General features: G+C 45.8%; 3 protein-coding genes across 11 annotated transcripts in view; 2 read left to right on the forward strand and 1 right to left on the reverse strand.

Annotated features, from left to right (window-relative positions):
- The window catches only part of Ripor1 (RHO family interacting cell polarization regulator 1), a 28,301-nt gene extending 27,859 nt beyond the window's left edge, over positions 1-442 (forward strand). For all 8 annotated transcript variants that reach the window (XM_076572074.1, XM_076572072.1, XM_006986808.4 and 5 more), the window contains one exon: positions 28-442. In XM_076572074.1, the coding sequence (XP_076428189.1) occupies positions 28-125 (98 nt within the window). In that variant the 3' untranslated portion in view covers positions 126-442. The remainder of the gene's footprint in view (positions 1-27) is intronic.
- LOC107402440 (uncharacterized) lies at positions 379-16,477 on the reverse strand. Its single transcript, XM_042277587.2, has 3 exons — positions 16,203-16,477; positions 2,720-2,762; positions 379-2,608 (listed from the first exon to the last, which is right to left on the reverse strand). The coding sequence occupies exons 1-3, from the start codon at positions 16,475-16,477 to the stop codon at positions 2,573-2,575; spliced, it is 354 nt and encodes a 117-aa protein (XP_042133521.2). The 3' UTR covers positions 379-2,572.
- Positions 15,501-26,492, forward strand: part of Ctcf (CCCTC-binding factor) — a 47,480-nt gene continuing 36,488 nt past the window's right edge. For both annotated transcript variants that reach the window (XM_006986810.4, XM_006986811.4), the window contains exons 1-2: positions 15,501-15,637; positions 22,286-22,402. The gene's annotated coding sequence lies outside the window, so the exon portion shown is untranslated. The remainder of the gene's footprint in view (positions 15,638-22,285; positions 22,403-26,492) is intronic.

Consider the following 26,492-nt stretch of genomic DNA (forward strand, 5'->3'; position numbering starts at 1 on the left):
TCTTGACCTTATCCTCACACGTTATAGGGGAGGAAGGACAGTCCGCTCACCGACGGCTGGAGGAGTCCCTGGATGCTCTGCCTCGAATCTTTGGGCCCAGCAGCATGGCCAGTACAGCGTTCTGAACTCTCCAGTCACCGGCTCCCAGTGTTCCTTCCCCCATTTTCAGGGCTCACCAGGCACTGGCAGGGAGGGTGAGGGCTGGTTCCAGACACCTCTCTCCACAAATTCCTATCAATGAAAATCTAATATATTCTTCTGTTACCCCTGGGGTTGGTAGAGTGCCTGAAATGAAGTGCCTCCCAGCCTTGGTTCTGCATATCCTTTGCCACAAATAGTGTCAGGGGCCTGGCCATATCTTACTCTGCCTCACCACATCCCTTGGTTTTGTATTTTATTTACAGAGTTTTACAGAAAATAAAAAAGCAAAATGCGTTTCCTACATGGCTTGCTGCGCTCCTGAACCTCTGCTCCGACACCTTCTGGTGTGCTCTTCCTGGCACTGCTGTGCCCACACTCCAGCTGTGACAACATCGTGGGCATTTGCCCTAGAAATCCGGGTGGAAGGAAGCCCAGAGTCCAGGGTTGTGCTTGGAGAAGAGACAGAGAAGGGAAGAGAGCGCTGCTGAACAGGCTGAGCCTGCAGCCAGGCTGGGAACTCCAGCCCGAGTGGATCTAAGCAGCTGGCCCAGAGAAGGCCCGAACTATGCTTATTCCAGACAGGCTGTGGCTGGCGGGCAAAGAGAAAGCAAAAGAAGCTGGCACGGGGTGCCTGAGCTGTGGCCACCAGGGGGCAGCAGAACGGCATCCGTAGGTGGCAGGCTTCAGTCTGTGCCCCTCTGACTAGGCAGCTTCCTACCGAGGAGCTCAAGAAGCGACTTGTGTGGGGAGGTGGGAACCCTCGCTTAGGGGAGGAGTGGGGCCTGGGAGACAGGAGACCCGGATGGCTGTCCGGTGAACCAAGACAGCCAGGTCCTTCCCTCCCTGAGGCCCCTCCTTCCCTGCAAAAACAAGCCTGTGAACTCTGTGGCCCCCAACAGCCCGCAGACCTGTGTTGAGGAAGTAGGGCTCCCCAGGAGGGCTTCCCTGCCTCCAACACAGGAGTTATTAACCTAAGTTAGGAGACCTTTGGGAGGGACTGGAGGGTGGGGTGGGGTTTCGGGATGGCAGGCCTTTTCTAAGAAGGTCCCGAGAGATTTCCACACCCATGGCTAGAGAAATGAACCCTCCATCCTCCTGTCAGAATTTCCATTGTCTGGAGAGACTGGTCGTGCATAAGGTCTCCCTAGCTTGAGCGCACTCTGCTATCCCAATACCTGTGGTGATAGAGCACACTAGTGTGACAGACACTGTGTGCACAAAGCTGTCGCGGGGAGATGGGGAGCACTCAAGAAGAGCCAATTAGGTGTCAACAGTTTGCCTAGATGTGGTGGGGGTGACCCAGATCCCTGGGGAGCTTTACCCCAGTGTTTCAGAACTGCCTATGAAGAGGTTTTTGGCTGGGCCATCACCACCTGCTGGGGAGGTCAGGCTGAACAAAAGAAACGGCAACAGGAAACACCTGTGAGTGGATGCTGGCAGTTCACTATAGTCTGGTGGGGGCAGGGGGGAGCGGGGAGGGCGGGCAGACAGCCCTCACACACTGGCATGGCCGGGCAGGATGGAGGGCAGTTCAGCTTTTTGGTTGGTCAGCTGGGGTAAAATGGAGTAGACAAAACAATCAGGTGACAGACCACACCACTGCCTATCGCTGGTCATAGTTTGGAGGCAAGTCCCAGAACCACCAGCAGAATCTGCAGGCCCACTGGTAGGGCAGGACTGTTCAGAGTGGGGGGGAACAGTGGAGTCAAACCTTGGCTGAGCAGGCCTTAGGAAAGTGAAGACGGTGACCACCACCTCACAGCACAAACCACAGGACAGTGCCTGGCAAGGAATACAGGATGGGAGCATGTCATCATTCAATTCTGACCGTCACTGAATATCCCCGTCCTCCAAAACAGAAGGAACAAGACTCCTCTGTCTTCTACAAGGAGGGTCCTAGGCTTCTGTCCTAGCTGAGACAGGGTGAGGACAGGATGGATAGGAACTAGAGTCAGGGCACAGGGGGCACAGCTAAATGAAAACTCAAGGCCAGGGAAGGCCCCTCAGCCCTTTGCCCCTCAAGTCTTCTGGGCTCGAAGCAGCATGGATCAAGCACAGGACAACCACTTGACCTCTCAATTCGCAACGTGAGGTCAGGCTGGCGGGTCTCTTAGCCCAACAGCAGATCTTGGTCTGTCGGATGGTGGGAGGCGTACGCAGGGCACAGCTGCCTCAGAACTCTTACTTCCTACCCTGCCTCCTGCAGGCGGGGGAGACATTTGTTCTTCCGGCTCAGATTCAGGACAGTTGGGAGCCTGCTGCCCCAGGTTGGGGGGAGATGGGTGATATTATCAAGAGTCACAGCTATCAGGGCAAGGAAGGTGTGTGCCCAGAGGAGGCAAGTGGAAATGGGCTTCCAAGGCCTATAACATGCTGATGGGTCTCATCATTTAAGACCACCCAGGTCACAGCCATGTCTTGCTCATCATCTTCAGAACTTTGCACAGAGGAAATTGACAGGTGCATGCTGCAAAAAAGGAGCCAGGCTGAGGTGGTTCAGGATACAGTTTATTATTGTGTTGGTGGCTGCAGGAGTTTCCTTCCATCCCTCTTTCCTCTGGCCCTCTTCCAACCTTACCTTTTCTTCTTGTCTCTCACTCTTCTTTCTCATGTATCCAAAGCTGTAGTGAACCAAAAAGAAAAAGCATGTTTATGAAGGCAAAGAAGCAGATGGGCTGGCACATGGGAAGAGGACTGCTTCTTTGTCTCCCCCACAGAGCGGGGGTAACTTCCTTGTACGGTTCTGAGCCTGGTATGTGGGTACAATTTGCTGGATACCAGCACATGAGATGTTCTCTGCTTTCCCACCATCCCCTCAGAAAGAAGTGTACTATTCAGGCCACCCATCCCCAAGGTTAGAAGGCTCTTGGCGTGGCTGGAGGGACAGCTCAGCAGTTAAGAACACTTAGTGTTCTTGCAGAGGACCTGGGTTCAGGTCCCAGCATCCACTTAGTAGTTCATAACCATCTATAGGTACATACATACATGCAAGCAAAACCTCATATACATAAATAAATCTTAAAAAACAAAACAAATAAAAAACAGATACAAAAAAACAGGCGGTGGTGGCGCACACTTTTAATCCCAGCACTCAGGAGGCAAAGGCAGGCGGATTTCTGTGAATTCGAGGCCAGCCTGGTCTACCGGGTGAGTTCCAGGACAGCCAGGGCAGTTATACAGAGAAACCCTGTCTCAAAAGGTTAAAAAAAAAAGGTTCTTGGATGCCAGGCTAGGCTGTTCTGGACCTGGATAACTTGAGAAGGTGAGGTTGGAAAGACTCCAGTTCCTCCTCTAAAGTTAAGGAAGCACAATGTATCATTTAGAAAATATGGTTGTCAATGGCCTGCAGAGATAGCCATCAGTCTAAAGTTGATGCTAAAATTCAAGGCCCAGTTGCCTCTTAACTCATGATACATCCCAGGCACATGGACATACAGTAAATGCTGACTTAGGTCAGCTAAATAAGCAGCTGCTTTGCGACAGCTAACAACTATCTATGTTCTTAGCTAACTCCTCTTCCTCCTCCTCCTCCTCCTCCTCAGGCACCCCTTAAACAGCACTCCACAGAGTTCTACTCTCTTTAAATGCATGGCTTGCATCTACATTCTGAGGCTAATGTCAGTCATTCTGTTTTTATTTTATTTCTAGACCTTTGTGAATCCAACTCCAGACTGGATACTTCCTTTGGAACATCCAAAGCATTTCAAACTCAACAACTCAAAGCCTCCTCTTCATCCCTCTTGGACTTACTCTCCATGAGGATGCTTTGGATGCTTTATTCTCCATGCTTTAGAATGGTTTCTAAGACTCTACAGGCATTCTTCCCTTTACAGAAAACCCCAGCCTACTTAACCTCGCTCTCAAAACCCTTTGCGTCTAGTCCAGTCTGGATTCTCATTTCTACTGTAACTGCCCCCTCTGCCCTAGAGCTTTACTGAGCTATCTGCAGGGCTTGCCTACACCTGAGCCTGGCACCTCTCCTTCTGTGGTCCATTATTTTCACCTCTACATTGCCTTGCTCAAGCCAACCCCCTAAAAACTTTCAACTTAGACATTACATAGTTCTTTAAGAATTGTACCTCTCCTCTCCTCTCTCTCTCTCCTCTCTCTTCTCTGTCTCCTCTCTCTAAAGAAGGAAAAAGAAAAAGAAAAAAGAGTTGTACCTCACTATTGTAGAGTGACAAATTCTCCTAATAAGATTGCAGCCGGGCAGTGGTGGCACACGCCTTTAATCCCAGCACTCGGGAGGCAGAGCCAGGCAGATCTCTGTGAGTTCGAGGCTAGCCTGGTCTACAGAGTGAGACCCTGGACAGGCACCAAAACTACACAGAGAAACCCTGTCTTGAAATGCTGTGAATTCAAAGCCAGCCTGGGCAACACAGTGATTTTGAGGCCTAGCTGGCCTATATTACCATTCTAATGCATTAATCACATGCAACTGCAGTTGCTCTGGTGTATGCCTAAGTACCCTGATGATTCTACTAAGCAACTGGCACCACAAAAGTCTGAGGATGACCCACAGGAGTCTAATGGGTCCTTTCCAGCAGAGCTTTGTAAGTTCTTTTAGTCTTGTTTTTGAGACAGGGTCTCTCTCTGCAACCCTGGCTGGTCTTGAACTCAGAGATCCGCCTGCTTCTGCCTCTCAAGTTCTAGGATTAAAGGCGTGCGCCACCACTGCCCGGCACCGCCCCTTTAAACAATACTTTATTGGTAGTCTCCACACTATGTGGTTCAACCTCTAAAGTGTACAATTTGCTGGACATGGTGGTGCAAGCCTGTAATCCCAGCACTTGGGAGGCTAAGGCAGGAGGATCAGGAGTTTAAGGTCATTCTCAGCTACATAATAAATTGGAGGCCAACCTAGACTACTTGAAGTTCTGTCACAAAACAAAACAAAGTTTTGGCTTCTTTCTTTCTTTCTTTCTTTCTTTCTTTCTTTCTTTCTTTCTTTCTTTCTTTCTTTCTTTCTTTCTTTCTTTCTTTCTTTCTTTCTTAACTGGGTATGGTGACACACACCTTTAATTCTAGCACTCAGGAGGCAGAAGCAGGCAGATTTCTATGAGTTCAAGGACAGTCTGTTCTACACAGTGAGTTCTAGGATAGCCAGTTACATAGTGAGACCCTGTCTCAAAAACAAAACAAAACATCAATTTTTGAAAATTAAACAACAAAGCATACAGTTCAAATCAGGCCTGATGGTGTAAGCGTCTAACGCCAGCTACTTGGGGGCCGAGGTCCAACCCCCGCCCCCCCCCCCACAGGTTCAGACTGCATGGGCTGTAGGTGAGCTCAAGGAGGCCACCCGGGGCTGCTCAGCAGGACCAGGGTCAGAACAAAGTTAAAAAGCAGGCAAACCTGGAATGCAGCTCAGTGGTAGTGTTTGCCTAACACTGGCATGATGCGGTTCAACCCCCAGTACTGTGATAAAGCATCTAATGCTCTATTAACCTAATGGCTTTGGGTATATTCAGAGTTTTATACCAAGGACTACAGTTTTAGAATATTTTTACCTACCCATAAGGAACGTTACTCCCTTTCAGCTGTCTTTCCCAAGGCTCCTGCACTCTCCCCCACACACCTAGGCCTAGACAACTAGAAATCTATTTTGCCCTATAGATTTGCTTATCCTGTCTATTTTTCATAAATGGAATCAGATTATGTCTTTCCAATTTATCCAGTTTTCAGAGCCATCTGAGAACTTCCCTGAAGATGATGAGTCTGCCATGGAGCCTGGCAATTACTATTTGATCAGCCTGCATTTCCTTGTTTTTGTTTGTTTGTTTTAGACAAGGTTTCATTATATAGCCCAAGCTGGTCTTGAACCTGCAATCTTCCTGCTTCCACTTACTGAATGTTGGGACTATAAAGTATACACTACCATGCCCAGCTAGATATATCCCCTTTACCTCTAGTATCCAAAGCCAGATACATAAAAAGTGATCAAGAAATGTCTTTTAGGGCTCTTGAGAAGACTCAGTGGGTAAAAGCATGTGCTGCACAAGCCTGGCAATATGAGTTGGATCCCTGTAATTCACATGGTAGGAGGAAAGAACCTGCTCCTGTAAATTACCCTCTGATTTCCACACTCTCAAGCACAGACACAGGCACATATATAAATGATTATATATATATCACACAATACTTTATTGGTAGTCTCCACACTATGTGGTTCATATATATATATTCTTTTAAAGAAATGTCTTATAAGGCCAGGAGGGGTAGCTCATACCTCTAAGCCTAGCACTTGAGAGCTGAGACAGAAGGATTTTTTTGAGTTCCAGGCCAGGCTAGGCTACAATGTGGGATCCTATCTCTAAACACAACAATAACAGAAATGCCTTTGGATGTGTATCTCTGCACTCTGTTACCTCTGGGCTCCCTATATCCAATTTCCCAACTTAAGTCTTACTCTATCTCAAATGCAACTTCTAAACATTTTGAGGATGAAAGTACCATGTTTAGTGTACAAGAAGCCTTAAAATTCAGCACATTGCCCGACGATGGTGGCGCAAGCCTTTAATCCCGGCACTGGGGAGGCAGAGGCAGGCAGATCTCTGAGTTTGAGGCCAGCCTGGGCTACAGAGTGAGTTCCAGGAAAGGTGCCAAAGCTACACAAAGAAACCCTGTCTCGAAAAACAACAACAACAACAACAACAAAAAATTCAGCACATTCCTTAGGAGTATCACTTGTTTCCTGTAGCAGAATATTATTTTAAGGTGTGTTACTTTTGTTTATGCTGCATTTGTGTAACTCTGTGAAGCTGTGTTATTGTGCCTGTGTAAAACACCTGATGGTCTAATAAAGAACTGAAGGGCCAATGGCAAGGCAGGAGAGAGAAATAGGCTGGGCTGACAGGCAGAGAGAATATATAGAGCAGAAATCTAGGAGGAAAAAAAGAGGAAGAAGTAGCCAGAGAAGGAGGAGGACTCCAGGGGCCAGCCACCCAGCTACACAGCAAGAAACAGAGTAAGATTTACTGAAGAGAAAGGGAAAAGCCCAGAGGCAAAGGATAGATGTGATAAATTAAGGAAAGCTGGCAAGAAACAAGTCAAGCTAAGGCCAGGCATTTATAAGTAAGAATAAGCCTCCATGTGTAATTTGGGAGCTAGGTGGCAGGCCCCCCAAAAGGGCAAAAAAACGACAGTCTTCCCCCAGCACTACCTGTCTAGAGCATAAAGCTAGGTTCAGTTACTCAGGACGTACTTACAGACTAAAAATCATAGCTCCAAATACCTCTGCTATCTGTCTGCCAAAGTTGCCTGAAATTTCCATCATTAAAGCCCTTTTGAGATGGCTCAGAGGTTAAAGGTGCTTTCTGCTCAAGTCTGATGAGTCTGACTACAGCCCTTCCTTGAGTTGAAGCAGTAATAGCCAGCTTGTCTTGGGGTCAGAAATCCTTTTGTCCCTCCCAAGCAAATCATGTGGAATTAAGGAAATGAGAGCTCAGTGTTCAGTGAAAGAGCACATGCTTAACCTGCATAAGGTCCTGTGCTTAATTCCTGGCAGAGACATCATCTCCCTTCTCCTTCCTAGGTAGCCTTGGAGCTATAGCATCATCTCCAGAGGACTACCATAGAAGCAGAAACGTTGAGCTAGGTGCTGTGGTACACACCTGTAATTCTAGTACTCGGGAGGCTGAGGTAAGGGGATGATTTGAGCCTAGAATTTCAAAATCAGGTGGGTTAACATAGCAAGGCAAGGAAGGGAGGGTAAGTGGAAAGGGACGGGCAGGAGAGGAAAGGAAGGAGAGCGGGCAGGATGTTGTCTGAAATTGGGCCTGGTGACAGAGGCTTAGAATCTTAGTTACTCCAGAGCCTGAAACGTTTAAGGCCAGCCTAGGTCATAGAATTAATTTAAGGCCAGCAACTTAGTAAAATCATGCCTTAAAAAAAAGGGGGTGGCAAAAAAGAGCTAGGGATATAGCTCAGTGGTAAAGCATCTGCCTAGTATGCCCAAGGCCACAGGTTCAATCCCATTATAGAAAGGGGAAAGAAATAAGAAAAAAAATTATGAAAGCCGGGTGGTGGTGGTGCAGGCCTTTAATCTCTGAAATTCAGGAGACAGAGGCAGGCAGATCTCTGGGAGTTCAAGCCCAGCCTGGTCTACAAAGGACAGCCAGGGCTGTGTTACACAGAGAAACTGTCTCAAAAAAAAAAAAAAAAAGTGATGAAGGAAATGTGATCTGAGGTCTAAGGGAGGGAGTGAGGAACCCCAAGCAGCCAACAAGAGAACATGAACAGAGAGAAAAGCGTGGCTGAAAGACATGAGTCTCATTATGGGTTTTTTTGGTTTGGTTTGGTTTGGTTTTTCGAGATAGGGTTTCTCTGTGTAGCTTTGTGTCTTTCCTGGAACTCACTCTGTAGACCAGGCTCACAGAGATCCTCAAACTCACAGAGATCCACCTGGCTCTGCCTCCCAAGTGCTGGGATTAAAGGTGTGCGCCACCACTGCCCAGCTCATTATGGTTTTGAATGAGTAACTTTTTCTTTTTTCTTTTCTGTTTCTTTTGAAACAAGATCCCCGGCTGTCCTAGAACTCGCTATATTGGCCATATTGGTCTCAAACCCACAATTCTCCTGCCTGAGCTCCTGAGTGCTGGGATTACAGGTGTGCACCACTCTACCTGGCTCATTTCCCGAATTTAAGATAAAACTAGGTTCGGCATGGTGAGGTATGCCTGTAATCCCAACACAATGGAAAGGGAGTCACAAAGGATACGATGCATTACAGAAAGCTAATCGATCGATGCCTGGAAAATGCAAAGAGCAAAACCTAGAATTAACCTACTTCCCAAGCATGGGATGTAGGTACTTGAAAGGGCAACTGTTGTATGGTATTTTGTTTATGTTCTGACAAATAAAGCTTGCCTGGAGATCAGAGGGTGGAGCTAGCCACTAGTTAACCATAGAAGCCAGGTGGTGGTGCTACACATCTTTAATCCCAGCACTTGGGAGACTCACACCTTTAATCCCAGCACTCAGGAGGTAGAGACAGGAATATGAGGTGGGTGGAGATAGGATCTCGGGCCCCCTCATTCAGCCTGAGGATTCATGGAGGTAAGAATCTCTAGTAGCTGCTGCTCTGCTTCTCTGATCTTTTCAGCTTTCACATTAAGATCTGACTCCAGGTTTTTATTGATAAGACTAATTAGGATCACACTTCAGGCAACCATTTGAACTGGGAGATAATAAAACAAATACAGTTTTTGCAGGGGTTTGAAGAAAGAAGACATTGATAAGGAAAAATTCTTGAGGTCTGGGCAGATGTGTGGAAGTCTGTAAGATATAAGAAGTAGTTGGTTTGGCAGTTGATTTGGATAGACACTGAAAACTTTCCTAGTGTTTTATGAGGTTCAGCATCGTATTTCCTCCTAGCCCAGTGGCATGGGCCGACCCACTGTCCTCACACACGCTTACATACTTTTATGTTCTTTACCTTGCATGCCTTCGTCTCACCTAGTAATACTTTGGCAGCACTTAGATACAGCTGAAGTGAGACACTACTAGAGATGATTCTTTTCTTTACACTCTTTTCGGTGAATCCATTCTTGCCTTGTTAAAGATTTTTAGTTTTTGAGTATTTGCCTACATGTATGTATGGCCACTACATGCATTCCTGATGCCCTCATAGGCCAGGAAAGGGTGTCAGATCCCCTGGCACTGGAGCGACAGTTGTGACCTGCCATGTGGGTGCTGGGAGCCAACCCAGGTTCCTTGCACGAGCAGCAGGTGCTCCTAATTGCTAAGCCAGCTCTCCAGGCCCAGTTGTTGCATTTTTTACACTTAAACTTTTAAGTTCAAAGGCAGGAAGCAGTTCTTGAATCCAGTGCTCAAAATAGGGAGCCGAAAGGGTGCAGATACTCAAAAAAGATTTGCTTAACTGGAGCTGGGGGTGTAGCTCAGAGGTATTGTGCGACTTTAGCATCCTAGTGTGCGCAGGCCCGGTTCAATTCAAAAAAAGGAGGTGGAGGGAGGGAGGGAGGGAAAGAGGAGAGGAATAAGTATGAGATAATATCTGGTGAACTGGATGGACCATGTCGTATCTCATACATGTTCTCAATAGGTACAAAGACGACAGAAGGATTCATGTGTACCCTTAGGACCTACACCAAAGTAAAGACTCTTGTCTCCTGTTAACACACTGCCCTTTCACTTGTTGATTTTCTGGTGTAAAGAGTTTATATAAATGAAATAAAATGTTCACAATTCCTTCAAGCCATACACGGAACAAAAAGGAAGCCAGGGAGGATCTTAGAAACAGAATCTCGGGTGGACAGGTCTCTGGTTCATGGCCAGCCTGTTTGGTCTACAGAGAGACCCTGTCTCAAAAAACAAAACCAAATAATCTCTGAGAATTCTTGCAGAAAATATGTCTTTCCCAGAAGGAATGACTCTAGGCCAAGAAAAACCTACTTAGAAATGTGGCTGATTCTACTGATGACTCTAGAAAGAGGGAGCTGTTTGGAAGGGAGGGTAGGGACTAAAAGATCAGAAAGCATGGCAAGGACATTTATTGGGTGATAATTGGTACTTATATCAGAAGCTTTACTTTTCAAGACTGTTATCACTATGTCAATACAATTATCAATCTTATAGAGAAGAAATCTATAGATGAGCTGCTACTCACTCACCTGAGATTACACAGCCACTAAGAAATCAACACAAGGGCCCACAAGATAAAAAGGCTCTTGCCACCAAGTCTGATGACCTGAGTTCAATCCTCAGAACCCAACTAAAAGAACTAACTCCTCCAAGTTGTCCTCTGATGTCCATGGCACACATGTGCCTCTCCCCAGAAATGAATGGTTTTTAAAAAGTCAACACAAGACCTGAATCCAAGTGTCCTGGTTAGCCCCCCCCCCCATTTTGTTTTGTTTTTGTTTTTGAGGCAGGACTTCTCTTTGCAACAGCCCTGGCTGTCCTGGAACTCCATTTGTAGACCAGGCTGGCCTTGAACTCACAGAGATCCACCTGCCCCTGCTTCCTGAGTCTGGTGGCACCTTTAACCCACATTCGTGCACACCACATGGTTAGGGTTGTTTGTTGGTTGCTTTTGGTCAATTTGGTACCAGTTAAAATCTTCTAAGAAGAGAAAACTTCAATTGAGAAGACCCCCATCAGACTGATCTATAGGCAAGCTTGTGGTATGTTTTCTTGATTGATGGGGGAGGGCGCCCAGCTCACTGTGAGTGGTGTCACTCTTGGGCAAGTAGTACTGGACGGTATAAGAAAACGGGCTGTGTGAGCATGCTTTTTTTTTTTTTTTTAAAAGCCTGTACACTTCTGGCTTCTGCTTCAATTCCTGCAAGCCAGGTTCCTGCCCTGAATTCCTATCCTGACTTTCCACGACAGGCTGTGACATGGAAGCGTAAGGTAAATAAATCCTTTCCTCAAGTTGTTTTTTGGTCATGGTGTTTTATCATAGTAATAGAAACCTTCACTAAGACATTAGGACAGTCTGACTCCCACATCCAGGCAGGGTGGTATTAAATATTTAAGTTATATAACTAATACCTAGCATCTTGGTCTGTTTATCAAAACTTCTCTAGACAGCCTGATCTACAGAGTGAGTTCCAGGACAACCAAGACTACACAGAGAAACCCTGACTCAAAAAACCAACCCCCCCACCCCCACCCCCGCAAAAAAAAATTCTCTAGTAATTTGGCAACTCTCCTATAGATCTCCTATAGAGAAACAATGTAACTTTCCCCTCCTTTTTTGGGGGGGGGCAAGGTCTTGCTATATTGCTCAGATTGGCCTCCAATTCATGATCCTTCTACCTCAGACTCTCAAATGCTGGGATTTACAGTTGTGTACCACCACACTTGGCTACAACATGACTTTATTTTTTTCTTTTTCTGGTCTCACTACAGATTGACCTCAAAGCCTCACACATACTAGATAAAGTGAATACCACTGAGTTACAACAACACATCTTTGCCAGCATGAATACTACTCTATCTGCCAGTTAGTAAAACAGCACTTCCCTTATCTGTTAAGTTTCCAGGCACTTAACCCTTAAGAATTTGAAATTACTCTAGGAATCTGCCCCCACCAAAGAGGCTGAGGGACAGGTTCTAAAGTATGGTGACTTTACCAAAGCCATATGATAAACTGAGCAGTCATCTGCTAAAAGGCCCTGACCACTCCCTATGGACTACAAACCTAACTGAAAGTCCATGGGAAGGACTCTTCCTTACATTCTCAAAAAATAAGGGGTGTGTGTGTGTGTGTTGGGGGTGATAGTGAGATGACTTAGCAGGTAAGAGTACTTGAGACCATGCTTGACAATCTGAGTTTCATCCCTGGGACCCACATCATAGAAGAGAACCAACTGCAAGTTATCGTCTGATCCCCACACGTGTGCCCTGGCATGCATGCACGTGCATACACCTCACACAAAATAAAAGGTAATAAAAACTTTTTAAAAGTAAGGGGCACCCTTAAAACCTATTTTTCCTAAATGACAACCCTTAATAATCACACACACACACACACACACACACACACACACACACACACACACAGTCTATATCATATTCTAGGATACTCTCAAACTATTCTCTACAAACCAGGAATGGTGGTGGCTCATGCCTGTAATCTCAGGAGGAAAGACAGGGTAGGGGGGACACATGGGATTCTACTATAAATGAAATCTGAGGCCACCTTGGGCAACAAGTGGGTACAAGGCTAACCAAAGCTATACTGCAATAGCAAGACCCTGTCACACAAATCCCAATTATACATAAAACACGGGGGCTAGCAAGATGGCTCAGTGGGTAAAGCCACTTGCCACCACGCCCGAGAACTTGAGTTCCATCCCCAGGTGAAAGGAGAGAACTTCTGCAAGTTGTTCTTTGACCTTCACACATTAAGCCATGGAACATGGACATGCCCACCCCCCAGTAAATAAATACAAAAATCCAACAAAAAACAACCCGTTTCCTTTATAAATCTTTGGCATAGGGTAGCCTCAATTGTTACTTCAGGGAACAAACCTGCCCTTATTTTTCAGGGCTGGGGATGAGTGCAGGGCCTCAAACATGCATGCTAGGTGCTCTGAGTCATGTTCCCCGGGCCCTGGTCGTATCATCCTATCTGTACCCCATATTACTCTCCCCTCTCAGCACGTCTCTTTCTAGCCTGCCATGCCTTACTCCTTGGAGATGAGGACACAAAGGAGGACACATCAGGATTTCCTAGAAGAAAACATCCTTTTGTTCCTTCCTAGGTTTCCAGCTGACAGAACAGCACATAGGTTCCTTTTTTCAGAAAGCAGTCCTAAGGTTGCTTGGACCTTATTCCTGGCGTCTGACACCTCAGAGGTCACACAATAGTAAATACAGCTGGGATTATTTTCCCTTCCGAAGACACTGCCATATATTTGTCCACACTACAGCCTTAGAAAATACCACTGTAATTACTCTCAAGGTGATCTGAGATAAGACAAAACAGCTCAGGAATAATACCATCTTATTTATCAATCTATTTTGAGACAGGGTTTCTCTGTGTAGCCCTGGCTGTCCTCGAACTCTCTCTGTAGACCAGGTTGGCCTTGAATTCAGAAATTTGTCTGGCTCTACCTCCAGCGTGCCATCTTTTTAAACATCTTCACTGGACTGAGATGTGCATGGAAGTGGGTTGGACTGTTACCACCAGAAGGGAAATAAAACAAAACTCCCTTGACCTTACGTCCTTTGCACTTATCCCCAAATGTCTGTTCCGCCCACAGCAAAGCTCTCAAGTTGCCTTCGCGTTCACGCACTGTCTCTATTTCCTTCCTTTCCTGTTTACTTTGTAACCCGTTCTACTCAGGCCAACATCTTCAGTTGGTCCATACTAGGCAAGCTCAAGTCACCAATGATATTTTCCAGTTATCTCCGAGGTAACAGATTCAATAACTAAGCTTCTGGCTCAACTATACCAGGACATTCAGCACCTGGAAGCAGAAGCCTCCCTTCCTGCCTCAAACCTCTGGAACACTCTCGACTTGACTCTGTCTGCTTCCTTATTACCCTCTCTCTAATGCTGGAGTTTCCCAGGATTTAGTCACGGAATTTCTCTCTTTACTTTCTTCTAAGTCAAGGGTCATAAGCTGACAGGCCCACAACAGTGGTTGAACTGGCTCTTGGTTTAAAAACATCTTATTTAGTTGCTGGCATTTGAACATCTGGATTTTTACATTATTTCCAAACCCAACTTTCTGATTCTTTTGGGGGGAAATAACAAGTATCTGTTGACAATGGGCCAACAATTCCCACAACACACAGCATAAATACATGGGTAGAGCAGAAGCAGCCCCTTGATGCGAGGTGCAGCTGCTGTTATCCACACAGCTGAAGCAAGAAGTTTGGGAATACAGTCCTAAGTCACATCCCACGGTCTTGCGGGGGAGAGGTGATCACTAGAACATCTGGCAATAGGGCCTTTGTCAAGTTTACCACTGGTAGGGTAGGGCCCCCCAGGCGCCTCCAGGGAGAGGGGAGAAGGGCTGAAGGACTTCACCCACTGGGAACCTGACAGGAATAACGTCTTTTCACGGTGCCGAAGACGACTGCTGTGGCTTGCCGTCTCTTCGGGCTAAGGTGGCCTCGAGACATGCAGGAGGCCCCGTCCTGGTCCTCCTAACTTCACACGCGGCTTTGTAAGGCCCTTTTCTAGATCACCAAAGCCACTGGGCAAAGAAAGACGGCTCTTCTAGCTGTCGATCGATCGTGAGCACCGAACAGTGGCGGAGAGGTGTGAAGGCGTGGGAGCTCGTGGGTCTTACTCGGTAGCGGAACACGGTTGCAGAGCTCAACCCGGGTTGGGCCCAGCTGCATAGGAGGCTGGGCAGGGCCGAACCGTGGCGTCTCCTCGACCCCACGGCCCAGCCCCCGGCGCGCTGCGTTCGGCTGACCTCAGTCCTCCCGCCCTCCACGGCTTCGGGGGAAGAGAAAAAGAGCTCAAGAATCACGGCAACCGGGCGGAGGAGACGCGACTGCCCAGAGGCCGCAAACCTCCGCCCAGGAAGCCCCACCCAACGGGAACCAGGACGCCTCCGCCTTAGCAGAGCCCACGCGCGACCCGGCGAGGGCGCGGAAGGGCGCGTGCGGCGTGACGCCGCGACTCGCGGCGCATCCCGTGACGCCATCGCGCCCGCTTTTGAAAGTTGGCGCCCGGGGCCGCCTCCCATGCTGCCCTGCGCCAACCCCTCCCCTCACCTTTCCTCCCCCGCCCTCAACTCCGCCGCCGGCCGGCCCCCCCCCTCCCCACCCGTCTCTTCCCTTATCAGCACCCGCGGCCCCGGCAGCGCCGACGCAGGCGCACTGCACCGCGCCGCCGCCATTTTGTGTCCGAGCCTGTGGAGCGATTAAACCGTGCGCGGAGCTGCTTCTTTGGCGGCAGCGGCGACAGCGGTAGCCAGTGCAGGCACGCGGAGCTGGCCGGGGACGCCAGGTGGCCGGAGCGGTGGAGCGGCGGCGGAGCGGGCGCCGCGGGGGGTGTGGCGCGAAGGTAAGGGGGCCCGGGGTGGAGGAGGTTTCGCGGGCCGCCTCTAGGTGTCACGATGGGGCCGCTCCGGTCGGCGCTGGCTGCAGCCCGGCGCCAGCGCCGCCGCCGGGGGGTGTTTGTCTCCCTCTACCGTCCCTGCTGCGGCGCGGCCGCCGCCATTGCCCGGCGCGGCCGCCAGGGCCTGGCCAACCTCCCCCCCTCCACGCCCGCCCGCTAGCTTTTCCCTCCTCCCAACATGGTAGGCCTCTGGCGGCGGTGGCGACAGAGGCCTGCGCGCTCGGCGACTCCATTTTCCTTCCTTTGTCTCTACCCTCGAGGCCGGCTTTTGGCCCGGCTGATCTCCGGGCCGCGGCCCGCCCTCTGCCCTCCGCCCCTCCCGCGGCGGGTGGCCCCTAACCGAGGCTGCAGCGCGGAGGCTCGGGTTCCGCGCTCGCCTCGGCGCTCAGGGGGTCTTGAACCCTCCTCTGCCGCCCGCGCGCAGCCAGGTCCCGGAACCGTGTGGGTGTCGGGTCCCTGCCGACGCGCCCCGGACTGCCCATCTTCCAGGCCACCCGGTCCCGGAACCTACCCGGCCGCCCTGAGTGCTCCTCCAGCAGCTGGGCTGCTGCTCTGTCGTTTCTCCGAGTCCGCTCCTCGCCGCGGCTGGTCTCCGTCACCGCCGAGTGGCGCAGGCGGCGCTGCTGTGGCTGCGAGCAGAGAGAGGGACCCCTGAACTGCCGAGAGCTCCCTCTGCAAGGCTGGCTGAGCCTGCTCGCGCCTCGACGCCGCCCGAGCGGGCGGGGGAACGCGCGCTCGCCGCCCCCGCCGGGCCCCGTTGCGCCCCCAAACTCCACGCCAGGGCATCGCTCGGGACCCGGCCGGCGCGGCCCCCGATGGTGGGCGGAAAAGACACGAATTTCCGCACCAAATAGTTTTTCCCTAAGCTAGGTTCGCATTCTTGAGCGCCTTGGAATGATAGCAGTCAGGCGTTGTGCGCTCAGAGATCTCAAAGGGACTGAAACTTCATTTCACTCTGATCTCAAGAGATGTGTTAAACTCGAAAATTCGGGGGTATAGGCTGATTACGTTTGTGCGGGCGACACTGGAGCTTGCCTCCGGTTTAAAATGTCCTGACGGTAACTTCGCACTCCACTTAGGACCTGATGCTCTAAAGCTAGGCTAAGACGGTTCAACCCCTTTGGGATTGTGCAACCCGATCTAAAGCGCCAGTAGGGCAGAATGAACTTATTCTTGACTAGACTGGTAATTTGAATGTTCGATGAAATTTGAGGGTTGATGTTGTAATTGAATCCTGGGTCACTTGCAGCAGATGGTTTATAAATGTCTGTGTCTGATGTAACTACTCTTTAGTAGCTGACTTCCTGTATTGAGCTTAGCATTAAGTAAACATCAGCATAGAGACAATACTTTTTTGGAGTTTAGATCAACTAAGAAAGCTAAAATTCCACGGCCTCCATAGGCAGGAAAAGAAATTAAACAGGATATTCCCTGACTTTAAGTCCTTTGCATTAAAAAGCTTCCTCCGTTAAATTGCTGGTGTAACCTTTATGTCCCAAGCGCCCCCCCCCCCCCATATTTTGTTACCAATTAGCCGGAGGCGCTTTAAACATATCTCTCCCCCTCCTCCCCCCACGCCCGGACAGTTTCTCTTTGTAGCTCTGGCTGGCCTCTACTCAGAGATCCACCTGCCTCTGTCTCCCGAGTGCTAGGATTAGGGGTGTGCTGACATGCATAGCTTGCTTTAAACATCTTGATACTAAGAAAAAAACGTGCTATTCACTGTATGTGATCTCAGTTGGTAGGTCTTGGCAACCCACATTGTATGCAATTATTTCAACACTCCCATCCCCCTCCCTTAAATATCCTAGGATTCTCCCAGCTAGTTAGGACTTACTAGTCACATTGAAATCCTGTGCAACTTTGTTTTTTGTGGTGCTTGTGCATGCCATGCAAGTGTTCTACCTTTGAGGTATGTTCTTAGTCATTCAGCATTTCATCCCTCCTTTGAACTCCAGAATGTTCTTCCTCACCCTCCCCCACAATAAAATTGCATTGAGTAACTAAATGTAGTAGTGTCGATGGAATGCCAGGCTTTAGTAGAACCGTATTTCTTTTTTCTTCTTCTAATACGCTAGATCCAACTATGTAATTTATTACATTCTTTAAAGTTTTACTGTCAAGTTTTGTGTTTGGCAGGTGACATATTTGTTTATTAAAATAAGCTGCACAAACTCCAGTGGTGGGGTATACCAGTACTTTGGAAGTAGAGGCAGGAGGATAGGAGTTCAAGGTCATCCTTAACCTTATAGCAAGTATAGGCCAACCCTTTGGTACCCGAGACTGTCTTGGCAGAGAGTAGTTGGAATTTGTGTTTGTAGTACTGGGGTTTGAACTCAGGGCCTTGAATAAGCTAAAGGAGTGCTTGCTCTCTACCTCAGCTACATCCAAAACCCCTTTTTATTTTTATTTCTTAATTTTTTCTTTTTCTTTCTTTTTGGTTTTTCAAGACAGGGTTTCTCTGTGTAGCTTTGTGCCTTTCCTGGAACTCACTTGGTAGCCCAGGCTGGCCTCAAACTCACAGAGATCTGCCTGCCTCTGCCTCCAATTTTTGGTTTTCCAGGCAGGGTTTCTCCATGATAACTTGGAGTCTGTCTTGTAATTCACTTTGTAGACCAGGTTGGCTTTGAACTCACAGGCCTACCTGCCTCTGCCTCCCAAGTGCTGGGATTAAAGGTGTGTGCCACCACCGCCCAGCTCCCCCTGCCCCCCCCCTTTTTTTTGATGAAGTTTCTCATTAAGTTGCCCAGGTTGGCCTTGAATTTACTATGTAGCTTAGGTAGGCCTCCCACATTAAATCCTTCTAACTCCCTAATATCTGGGATTACAAGCTTGAATCCTGACACATTTAAAAAGGTAAGACTGGTCAGGAGTTCATGGCAAAGTTTAGTCCCCAGTACTACAACAACAAACAAATGGCAAATATTAGCAAGACACAGTATATTTGAAATGTCATGAGATCCAGTCCATTATTTTATACGATCAAGATTTTTAAAATGGAAAGAAAACAAATAAATCACTAAAAGAAAATAAATGGGGCTGGGCGGTGGTGGCCCACACCTTTAATCCCAGAGCTCAGGAGGCAGAGCCAGATGGATCTCTGTGAGTTCAGGCTGGACTACAGGGAGAGTTCCAAGACAGGCGCAAAGCTACACAGAGAAACCCTGTCTCGAACCCCCCCCCCCCAAAAAAAAAGAGAAGAAAATAAATGGGAATGAATTAATGCAAGATAACCCAAAGGGCCTACTTATTTTAAATTTTTTTGGGCCTGTGTATTGGAACAGGGTTTCTCTTTGTAATAGTCCTGGCTGTCCTGGAACTTACTATGTAGACCAGGCTGGTATTGAACTCACAGAGATCCTCCTGAGTGCTGGGATTGAAGTCCTGGACTACTGCACCTGACTTTTGGACCTCCAACCTCCACCCCCGTTTTCTATTTGAAACAGGGTTTTTCTTCATAGCCCTGGCTGTCCTGGAACTGACTATGTAGACCAGGCTGACCTCACTCACACTTGATCTTTCTGCCTTCTGAGTATTGGGATTAAAGGTGTGGGCTACTACCCTGGGCTTTTACTTGATTCTGAACTCAAGTCTCAGACTTTCCTGGAAGTAGATTGTACCCACATAGCCGTTTTGCCCAGCCCATGGACTTACTTAATTTAAACCTATAACATGACACAGGTACATGACTGTCTGCCTGTACAAGGAAATCCTGTTTATTTAAGAGTAATTGGAAAGTTCTCGTTAGAGATCTCTCCAACCTTGTAAGGAAATTTTTTAAGTGTAAAAGTTAACCTTAAGATGTTTTCTAAGAGTTTTAGGGGGGTTTTTTTGTTTGTTTTTTCTTTTCTTTTTTTAGGATATTGAGAATTAAAGGAATTGGGACTAATGATTGTCTTGGGAGTTCCTTGGCAAAGTCTACATGTGGCTGACTAATGCTGTAGGGAGGAGTTCTATGGCAGAATCTTGCACACTTTTACTGACTGGCAGAAAATTACCTTTTGAGCCTTTTTTTCTCCTAGGGGTTGCTGCTGGCATCACAGCTATCCCACAATGTAGGAATCCTGATTTGTCCAACTTTATATCCTATGTACATGTCTTGGCTCCAGATGACTTGAAACTTGGTAAAAATGACCCTTCAGATAGCTTATACTTGTCATGATTCAAGACTAAAAAGGAACTTCCAAGTTTAGGAAGAACAATAGAGGCAAATATGTGCAACATTGAAGATAGCTTTTTTTTTTTTAATTATAAAATGTAGTGGGGTTGTTTTTTGTTTTTTTTTTTTTTTTGTGTTGTTGTTTTTAACTTTTTGGGGGCCACTCAGCTCCCAAATAAATACATGGAAATGTATTCTTACTTATGAATGTCCGGCCTTAGATAGCTGTTCTCAGATATGTAGTTTTGTCATTTTAAATTTATTTTCAAGACCACTTAAAGCCAAGCGTGGAGGTATATGCCTATAATCTCAGCACTCAAGAAGCTGCGGCTGGATGAGTTTGAGACTAACCAAGTCTGTGTAATGATACCTTGTCTCAAAAATACCAAAACAAAACAGCAAAAACCCTTCTGGAACTAGAGAAATGGCTCAGTAGTGTTGAGCACTTGCTGCTTTTGCCAAGGATCCAGATTCTGTTCTTGTTACCCACATGGTGGCTCACAACCATCTCTAATTCCGGGTTCTAGGCATTATTCACCATCCTGTTCTGACCTCCATCTACTTACGTACATGTAAGCAAAACATTCATGCATAAAATAAAAAATAAATCTCTTATTTTGTAAAAAATTTTTTAAACTTGTGGGATAGGGCTATATATGTAGCCCTGGTTGGCCTAGAACCACTGATGTAGATAGATTAAGCTGGCCTCAAACTCAGTCATCATCCGGCCCCTGCCTCCCAAGTGTTGGAATTACAGGCATATAGCATCCTAAGAGGTTGTGGTAAATACCATACAGACTTTTTCTAGTCACTGTCTTCAGATCTTTCTGGCCAGTATCATGGTACATTTTTTCCCCCAGTGGTTTAGTGTTTGAATGCAAAGATGTGACATTATATAGTCTATTGATATACACCTCAAGAGTGGTGATATATTTTTCATATACTTGATATTTATAACTTTAAATTTTTCAGGGATGTAAATTCTATTGCCTTTGGTGTTATGGACTTCAATGTGAAATTGTTTCTTAGACAAAAATAACAGAAGAGCCATGCTATCGCTTTATCTTGAGGGTTTTTTTTTCTTGAGTTTTAAAAGTATTATATCAGCTTATTTTATTGAGCTAGTTAAATTATGAGAGGGATCTCCTCTTCGTTGTACTTTATATACCGAATTCTTTGAAAACTTTTTGTTGCCATTAAAGATTATTTTATGTGTATGAATGTTTTTGCCTGCATGTATGTATATATTCCATGTGCATACCTTCCATGTGCCCACAAAGGTCAGAGGTGGGGTCAGATTCCCTGGAACTGGAGTTACAGACAGTTGAGAGCTAACATGTGGGTGCTGGGAACTGAACCTGGGTCCTCTGCAAGAGCAAGTGCTCTTAACTCTAGGCCATCCCTCCAGCCTTTTTTTGTTGTTTTTTTTTTTTTTTTTTTTTTTTTTTTTTTTTTTTTTGAGGTAATCTCACCTCAAACTCAATCCTACTTCAGCCTGGGCCTATGGGTATATATCACTGTCTTTGAAAACTCTTCAGAGAGTACTTCACTTGGGAGTTTCTTTTTTCCTCTCTTTCTTTCCTTGTTTTTGTGGGGGGTGGGGGGGATGGGGGTGGGGCATGATCTCAAGTAGTTGAGGCAGTCCTGGAGCTTACTGTGTAGACCAGGCTGGCCTCAAACTCAGAGAGATCTTCCTGCCTCTGACCTAGAGTCTAGAATGCTGGGATTAAAGGCATTGGTCACCAGGCTTGGCTCTTTATTTTTTTTAAATAGAGATAGATTCCTTTCTGTCATTATTTGAAGCACGGCAGTTTATTTGTAGTTTAGGGGAGGAAAAATGTTCATTAAAACAAGGATTTGATTATTGTTCTAGGATTTTCAAAGGTCTTCGGAAGCTTCTCTATGTCCCTTGTTAAGCTTACCAGTTTGTGCTGCAAACTTATCGGTAACACTACTCACTGTTTACTGAAGATAAGGAAACTGCTAAAGGATTGTTATTTCAGCTGTAAGAATTAATTTTTGGTAGTTTGAGTGTAATGTGCCATGATTATAATGGAATACTGTCTTAGCAATCATAAATCTTTTTAATCTATCTGTATATATTCATTGAATGTCTGAAAAGTAAATGAATGTTGTATTGTTGGCCTGATAGGTATTCATAGAATCATTCAGTTAATACATGAACAGTTTATTGCCTGGTGGTGGGGGTTTTGTTGTTTTTGAGATAGGATCTTGCTTTGTATCTCCCGCTGGCTTTGAACTGTTGACAATCCTCCTGCCTTTGCTTCCCAGATTCGGACATTTAGGCCTTCATTATCACAACTAGCTGGTCTATTGTTTTTTCCTCCCAATCACATCAATCTACCCTTTTTATGCTGTTTGGTGTGTTTATGTAAATTTGCTGTTTCATTAAATGATTTCTGCTTTTCTTTTAGAATGACCACAAACCTAGAACCAAAGAACATGATGCACTAGCAGACAGACTTGGAGCTAGGGACTGGAGAGCTGGGTTCTGTTTTCCTTCCTCAAACTGATTTTGCAGCCACGGAGAGGTAAATGCCTTTTCCATTGTTTGCTCTCTTTTTTTGGTTTTTCAAGACAGGGTTTCTCTGTGTAGCTTTGGTGCCTGTCCTGGATCTTACTCTGTAGAACAGGCTGGTCTCGAACTCACAGAGATCCGCCTGGCTCTGCCTCCCGAGTGCTGGGATTAAAGGCGTGCGCCACCAGTGCCTGGCTCCATTGTTTGCTCTTTAAAAGGGACAAGCTGGACCCAGTGGTGCAGGCCTGTGGTTCCTGCTTCTCCAGCATAGGTAGAATCACAAGTTGAAGGACACCCTGGGGAAAATAAAAACCTAAAAAGATAGGCATGGCGGCATCTGCCTGTAATCCCAGCCAGCACTCAGGAGCCTAAAAGGTGTAATGTTAAAGCCAAGATTCACTCCCCAGTACCAGGGGAAAGAAAGAGTATGAGGTGATGCCACCCTCTTGGGTCTAGAGGATTTTCTAGGTAATTTTCAGCATAGGAGATATAGCACATTGGGTAATTGAGAGCATGTAAGCTATATTATCCTGGGTATGAAACTGTAGTGCTATATACTAGGTGGTTGACAGGGCAGATAACTATGTTTTTCTGTAGAAAGTTTTGGGTTATATATTTTGACCATTAGGAGATGATGTGAAATGGTAAATGACAGTTTATAGTTTTATGAATTTGATATGTAACAGATGTGATTTTGTTTTTGGAGAATCCAGTGTCTGGGATAAAATTTTTCTTAATTGGAGTTAGTCTAACTGGCCCGTGTTTGCCTTGTAGTGTGATAGTCATTATCAATTTTTGTTAATCTATGCTTTTTGCATGGGTACTTAGAAAAGACCTTATAAAATTGGGGTCTGTTCTGCTTTGAGATTTCTAAATAACTAAGTAGGATTTGAGATTAAATTACTTCCTTTCATGCTAACAAAAGCATCTTTTTTACCCCTGGGGGAAAATGTAAAATAATTACATTTGTGTAATAGTAAAAAGGAATTAAGAGTTGGAAGTTCTTTTTTTTTTAATTACATTTGTTTATTGTGTGTGTGTGTGTGTGTGTGTGTGTGTGTCAGTCAGTGGGAGTCTGCTACAACTTGTGTGGAGGTTAGAGGACAGGTTTTGGGCATCATCCTCTTCTCACTGTAGGGCTCCAGGGGTTGAATTCAGTTCTTCAGGCTTGTTGGCAAGCCCCTTTACCTGCTCTGCCATCTCACCCACCTTAAAAAACGGAGACTTCAAATGCTACTCTTAAGTAAATTGAATTTGAGTGTATTATCTAAGTGGTTACTAGAGTTTTTCTTATAAGCTTTGTCTGGAACAGAGAAGGGACTAGGAATGAAAGGTCAATTCTGCAAGCCTGTTTTTAAATAGGAAGCCAAGGTCTGTATAGTAGTATTCTGCTCCATAAATTATGCCCTGCAGGTTCTTTAAGGAATGGTGATTGATGCTGATCCCATACTAATAAGCTGCTGAAAGGAGAGGCAGTACTGATTTGAAGAACTGTTTGGGGAATGAGATAGGAGCATGTTGCTTATTTTTACATGTTATTAGTTGACTTAACTGTATTAGATCCCTATTTTTCAAATTTGGATATGAATGCCTTCAAAGTACAAAGTGATATAATTTTATGGTACATGAAGCCAAACATAAAAATGACCATTTCCTAGAGCTTAAATTATGCTAATTTAGGGTATAGCAAGTTAAATAATTTAGCTAGAAGTAACTTTAGAAAATTGTTAGATTTGCTAAGTGTGGTGGTGTATGCCTTTAATCCCAGTTCTAGAGAGGCAGAGGCAGGCAAATCTCTGAGTTCTGGGCTAGCCTGATCTACATAGAAAGTTCCAAGCCAGCCAAGGCTACTTATTGAGACCCTGTCTCAAAACAAAATTTATATTTAAATAAGTCAACATTTTTTTAAATTTAATTAAATTTAATTGTGGTTTTTTGAGACAGGGTTTCTCTGTGTAACAGTTGTTACACAGATGCTAGTTGTCCTGGCATCTGCTTTGTAGACCAGGCTAGCCTTGAACTCACATTGATCCTCCTGCCTCTGCCTCCCCAGCACTGGGATTAAATAAAAGTGTGTGCTACCACCGCCGCCGGCCAAGTCAGATTTTTTTCAAGTAGAATGCAAGCTGTATTACTGTTCTGAAAAATAAAGTCTTCAACAAAATGAGTTATGAGTACCTTTGGTAGGAAGTGGTTTGTTTTGTTTTGTTTTTTTAATTTCATATATATTGGTGTTTTGCCTGCATGTGATGTCTGTTTATATATCTGTGTGAGGGTGTTGAATCCTCAGGAACTGAAGTTACAGTTGTAGGCTGCCATGTGGGTACTGGGAATTGAACTTGGGTCCTCTGGAAGAGAAGCCAGTGCTTATCTCTCCAGACCTAGGAAAGTGTTTTTTATGGGCATCACAGTAGAAACATTTGAGAGAAGTGATACTTTTGTTGCTGCCTCAGCCTCCCATGTGCTGGAATCCTAGCCATATACCACTTAAGCATACACCGCCATGCCTAGCTGCCATTAACTCTTGCAGCGTGCATGCGCACATATACAGGAATATACATGCTTGTGCTGTTATGCATATGGAAGGTCAGAGGACAACTTGGATGAGTCAGTTCTCTCTACCAAGTAAATTCTGGGGATCAAATGCAGGCCATTAGGTTTGGTTGCAAGTGCTTTTATGTCCTGAACCGTCTCACCAGCCCCAGCTTAGACCTTTATTTAACACTTTATATTGATTTTTGAGGGTTGAGAATATAGCAGAGTGGCAGAACTCTTTCCTAGTGTGTGTGAGGCAGTTTCAATTCCCAGTACTGGGGAAAACTTGTCATGGAGCTAGAGAGCTATCTCAGTGCTTGCTGCTCTTGCAGAGGACCAGGATTGGATTCCTAGCACCCATCTGGTGGCTCATAGCCATCTGTAATTCCAGTTCTGTGGAGGCCCACAAAGGTTTCCTAGTGAGATCTGAGTTTGCTTTACCCAGCAGAGCTGCATTAAGACTATTGCTTGACCTCGTGCATGGTTACTAGGTGATTGGAAAGGGTCTGCACTTGGCTGTGCTGAGAGGAGGTCTTTTGCTGTACTCCTTGGCATTCCTATAAATATCCCTTTAGAAGAGACAGAAGGAGCTGGTAGATCTAGACCCTCCCAAGGCTATCTGTTTCTGTTTCTCTCCCCTTTATCCTTCTATCTAAATCTCTTATCCCTCATTCCTGAGGTAAAATGTGGGAGCTGATCTCCCAGCTGGCCTCCCACACAGTTCTAACATTATTTTGTATCCACATTCCTTGCATTTGGCTGGATCCCTGGATTTTCATGTACATGTATGACCTTCTCCATAGATATATATCATTGGCTACTACTTTTAGGGTCAGGTTTCATTACTGGATGTCCATTGTTAGTCTCTCTACAATACAGAGAAACTTCTTTGGTGCTCCAAAACAGAACACAGTATTTCTAAAAAGTGACCTGTTTGACAAGTTGTTTTAGAAATCTAATATTCCTTTGTTCTTCAAATTTCTATGAGTATTACATAGTATACATGTGTCTTTGCTTTTCAGATTTTTCTGTTCATTCTTTTATTGTCTATATTCTATTCTATGACACTGTTATACTCGCTGAGAATATTGGGGATTGTTCCCAACTCTTGATCTGTGTTAAGAGCATTATGTTGCTATTTATTCTTACCATTATGCTGTGAGGTATAAGTATGTTGAATATAAGCTGTGAGATTTCTGACTTGTTAACCTTATAGGAACCCCCCCCCCAACCAATTAGAAATGGTATTGGTTCTATCCAGTAGCCATTGTGGTAGTACAATTTGATCACATACTGAGGAGATGCATTATTACAAAACTATGAGCTTGCCTTTCTCTCCTAAAAAAGTTATCTTTCAGTATTGGTGGTACTCAAGGATAGAGATGAAACTTGAAGACATACCTCTGTGAGATATGATTAGTTTGAGATGACTTTACAGATTTTTTTGTGTGTTTTTTAAGATAGGGTCTCTCTATGTAATCCTTGAACTCAGAGAGACCTCACCTGCTTCTGCCTCTTGAGTGGTGGGATTAAAGTCAAGCACCACCATGCCTAGCAACTTTGCAGAT

The sequence above is a fragment of the Peromyscus maniculatus genome, chromosome 5 (assembly GCF_049852395.1).
Source record: "Peromyscus maniculatus bairdii isolate BWxNUB_F1_BW_parent chromosome 5, HU_Pman_BW_mat_3.1, whole genome shotgun sequence".
Classification (NCBI taxonomy): Eukaryota; Metazoa; Chordata; class Mammalia; order Rodentia; family Cricetidae; genus Peromyscus; species Peromyscus maniculatus.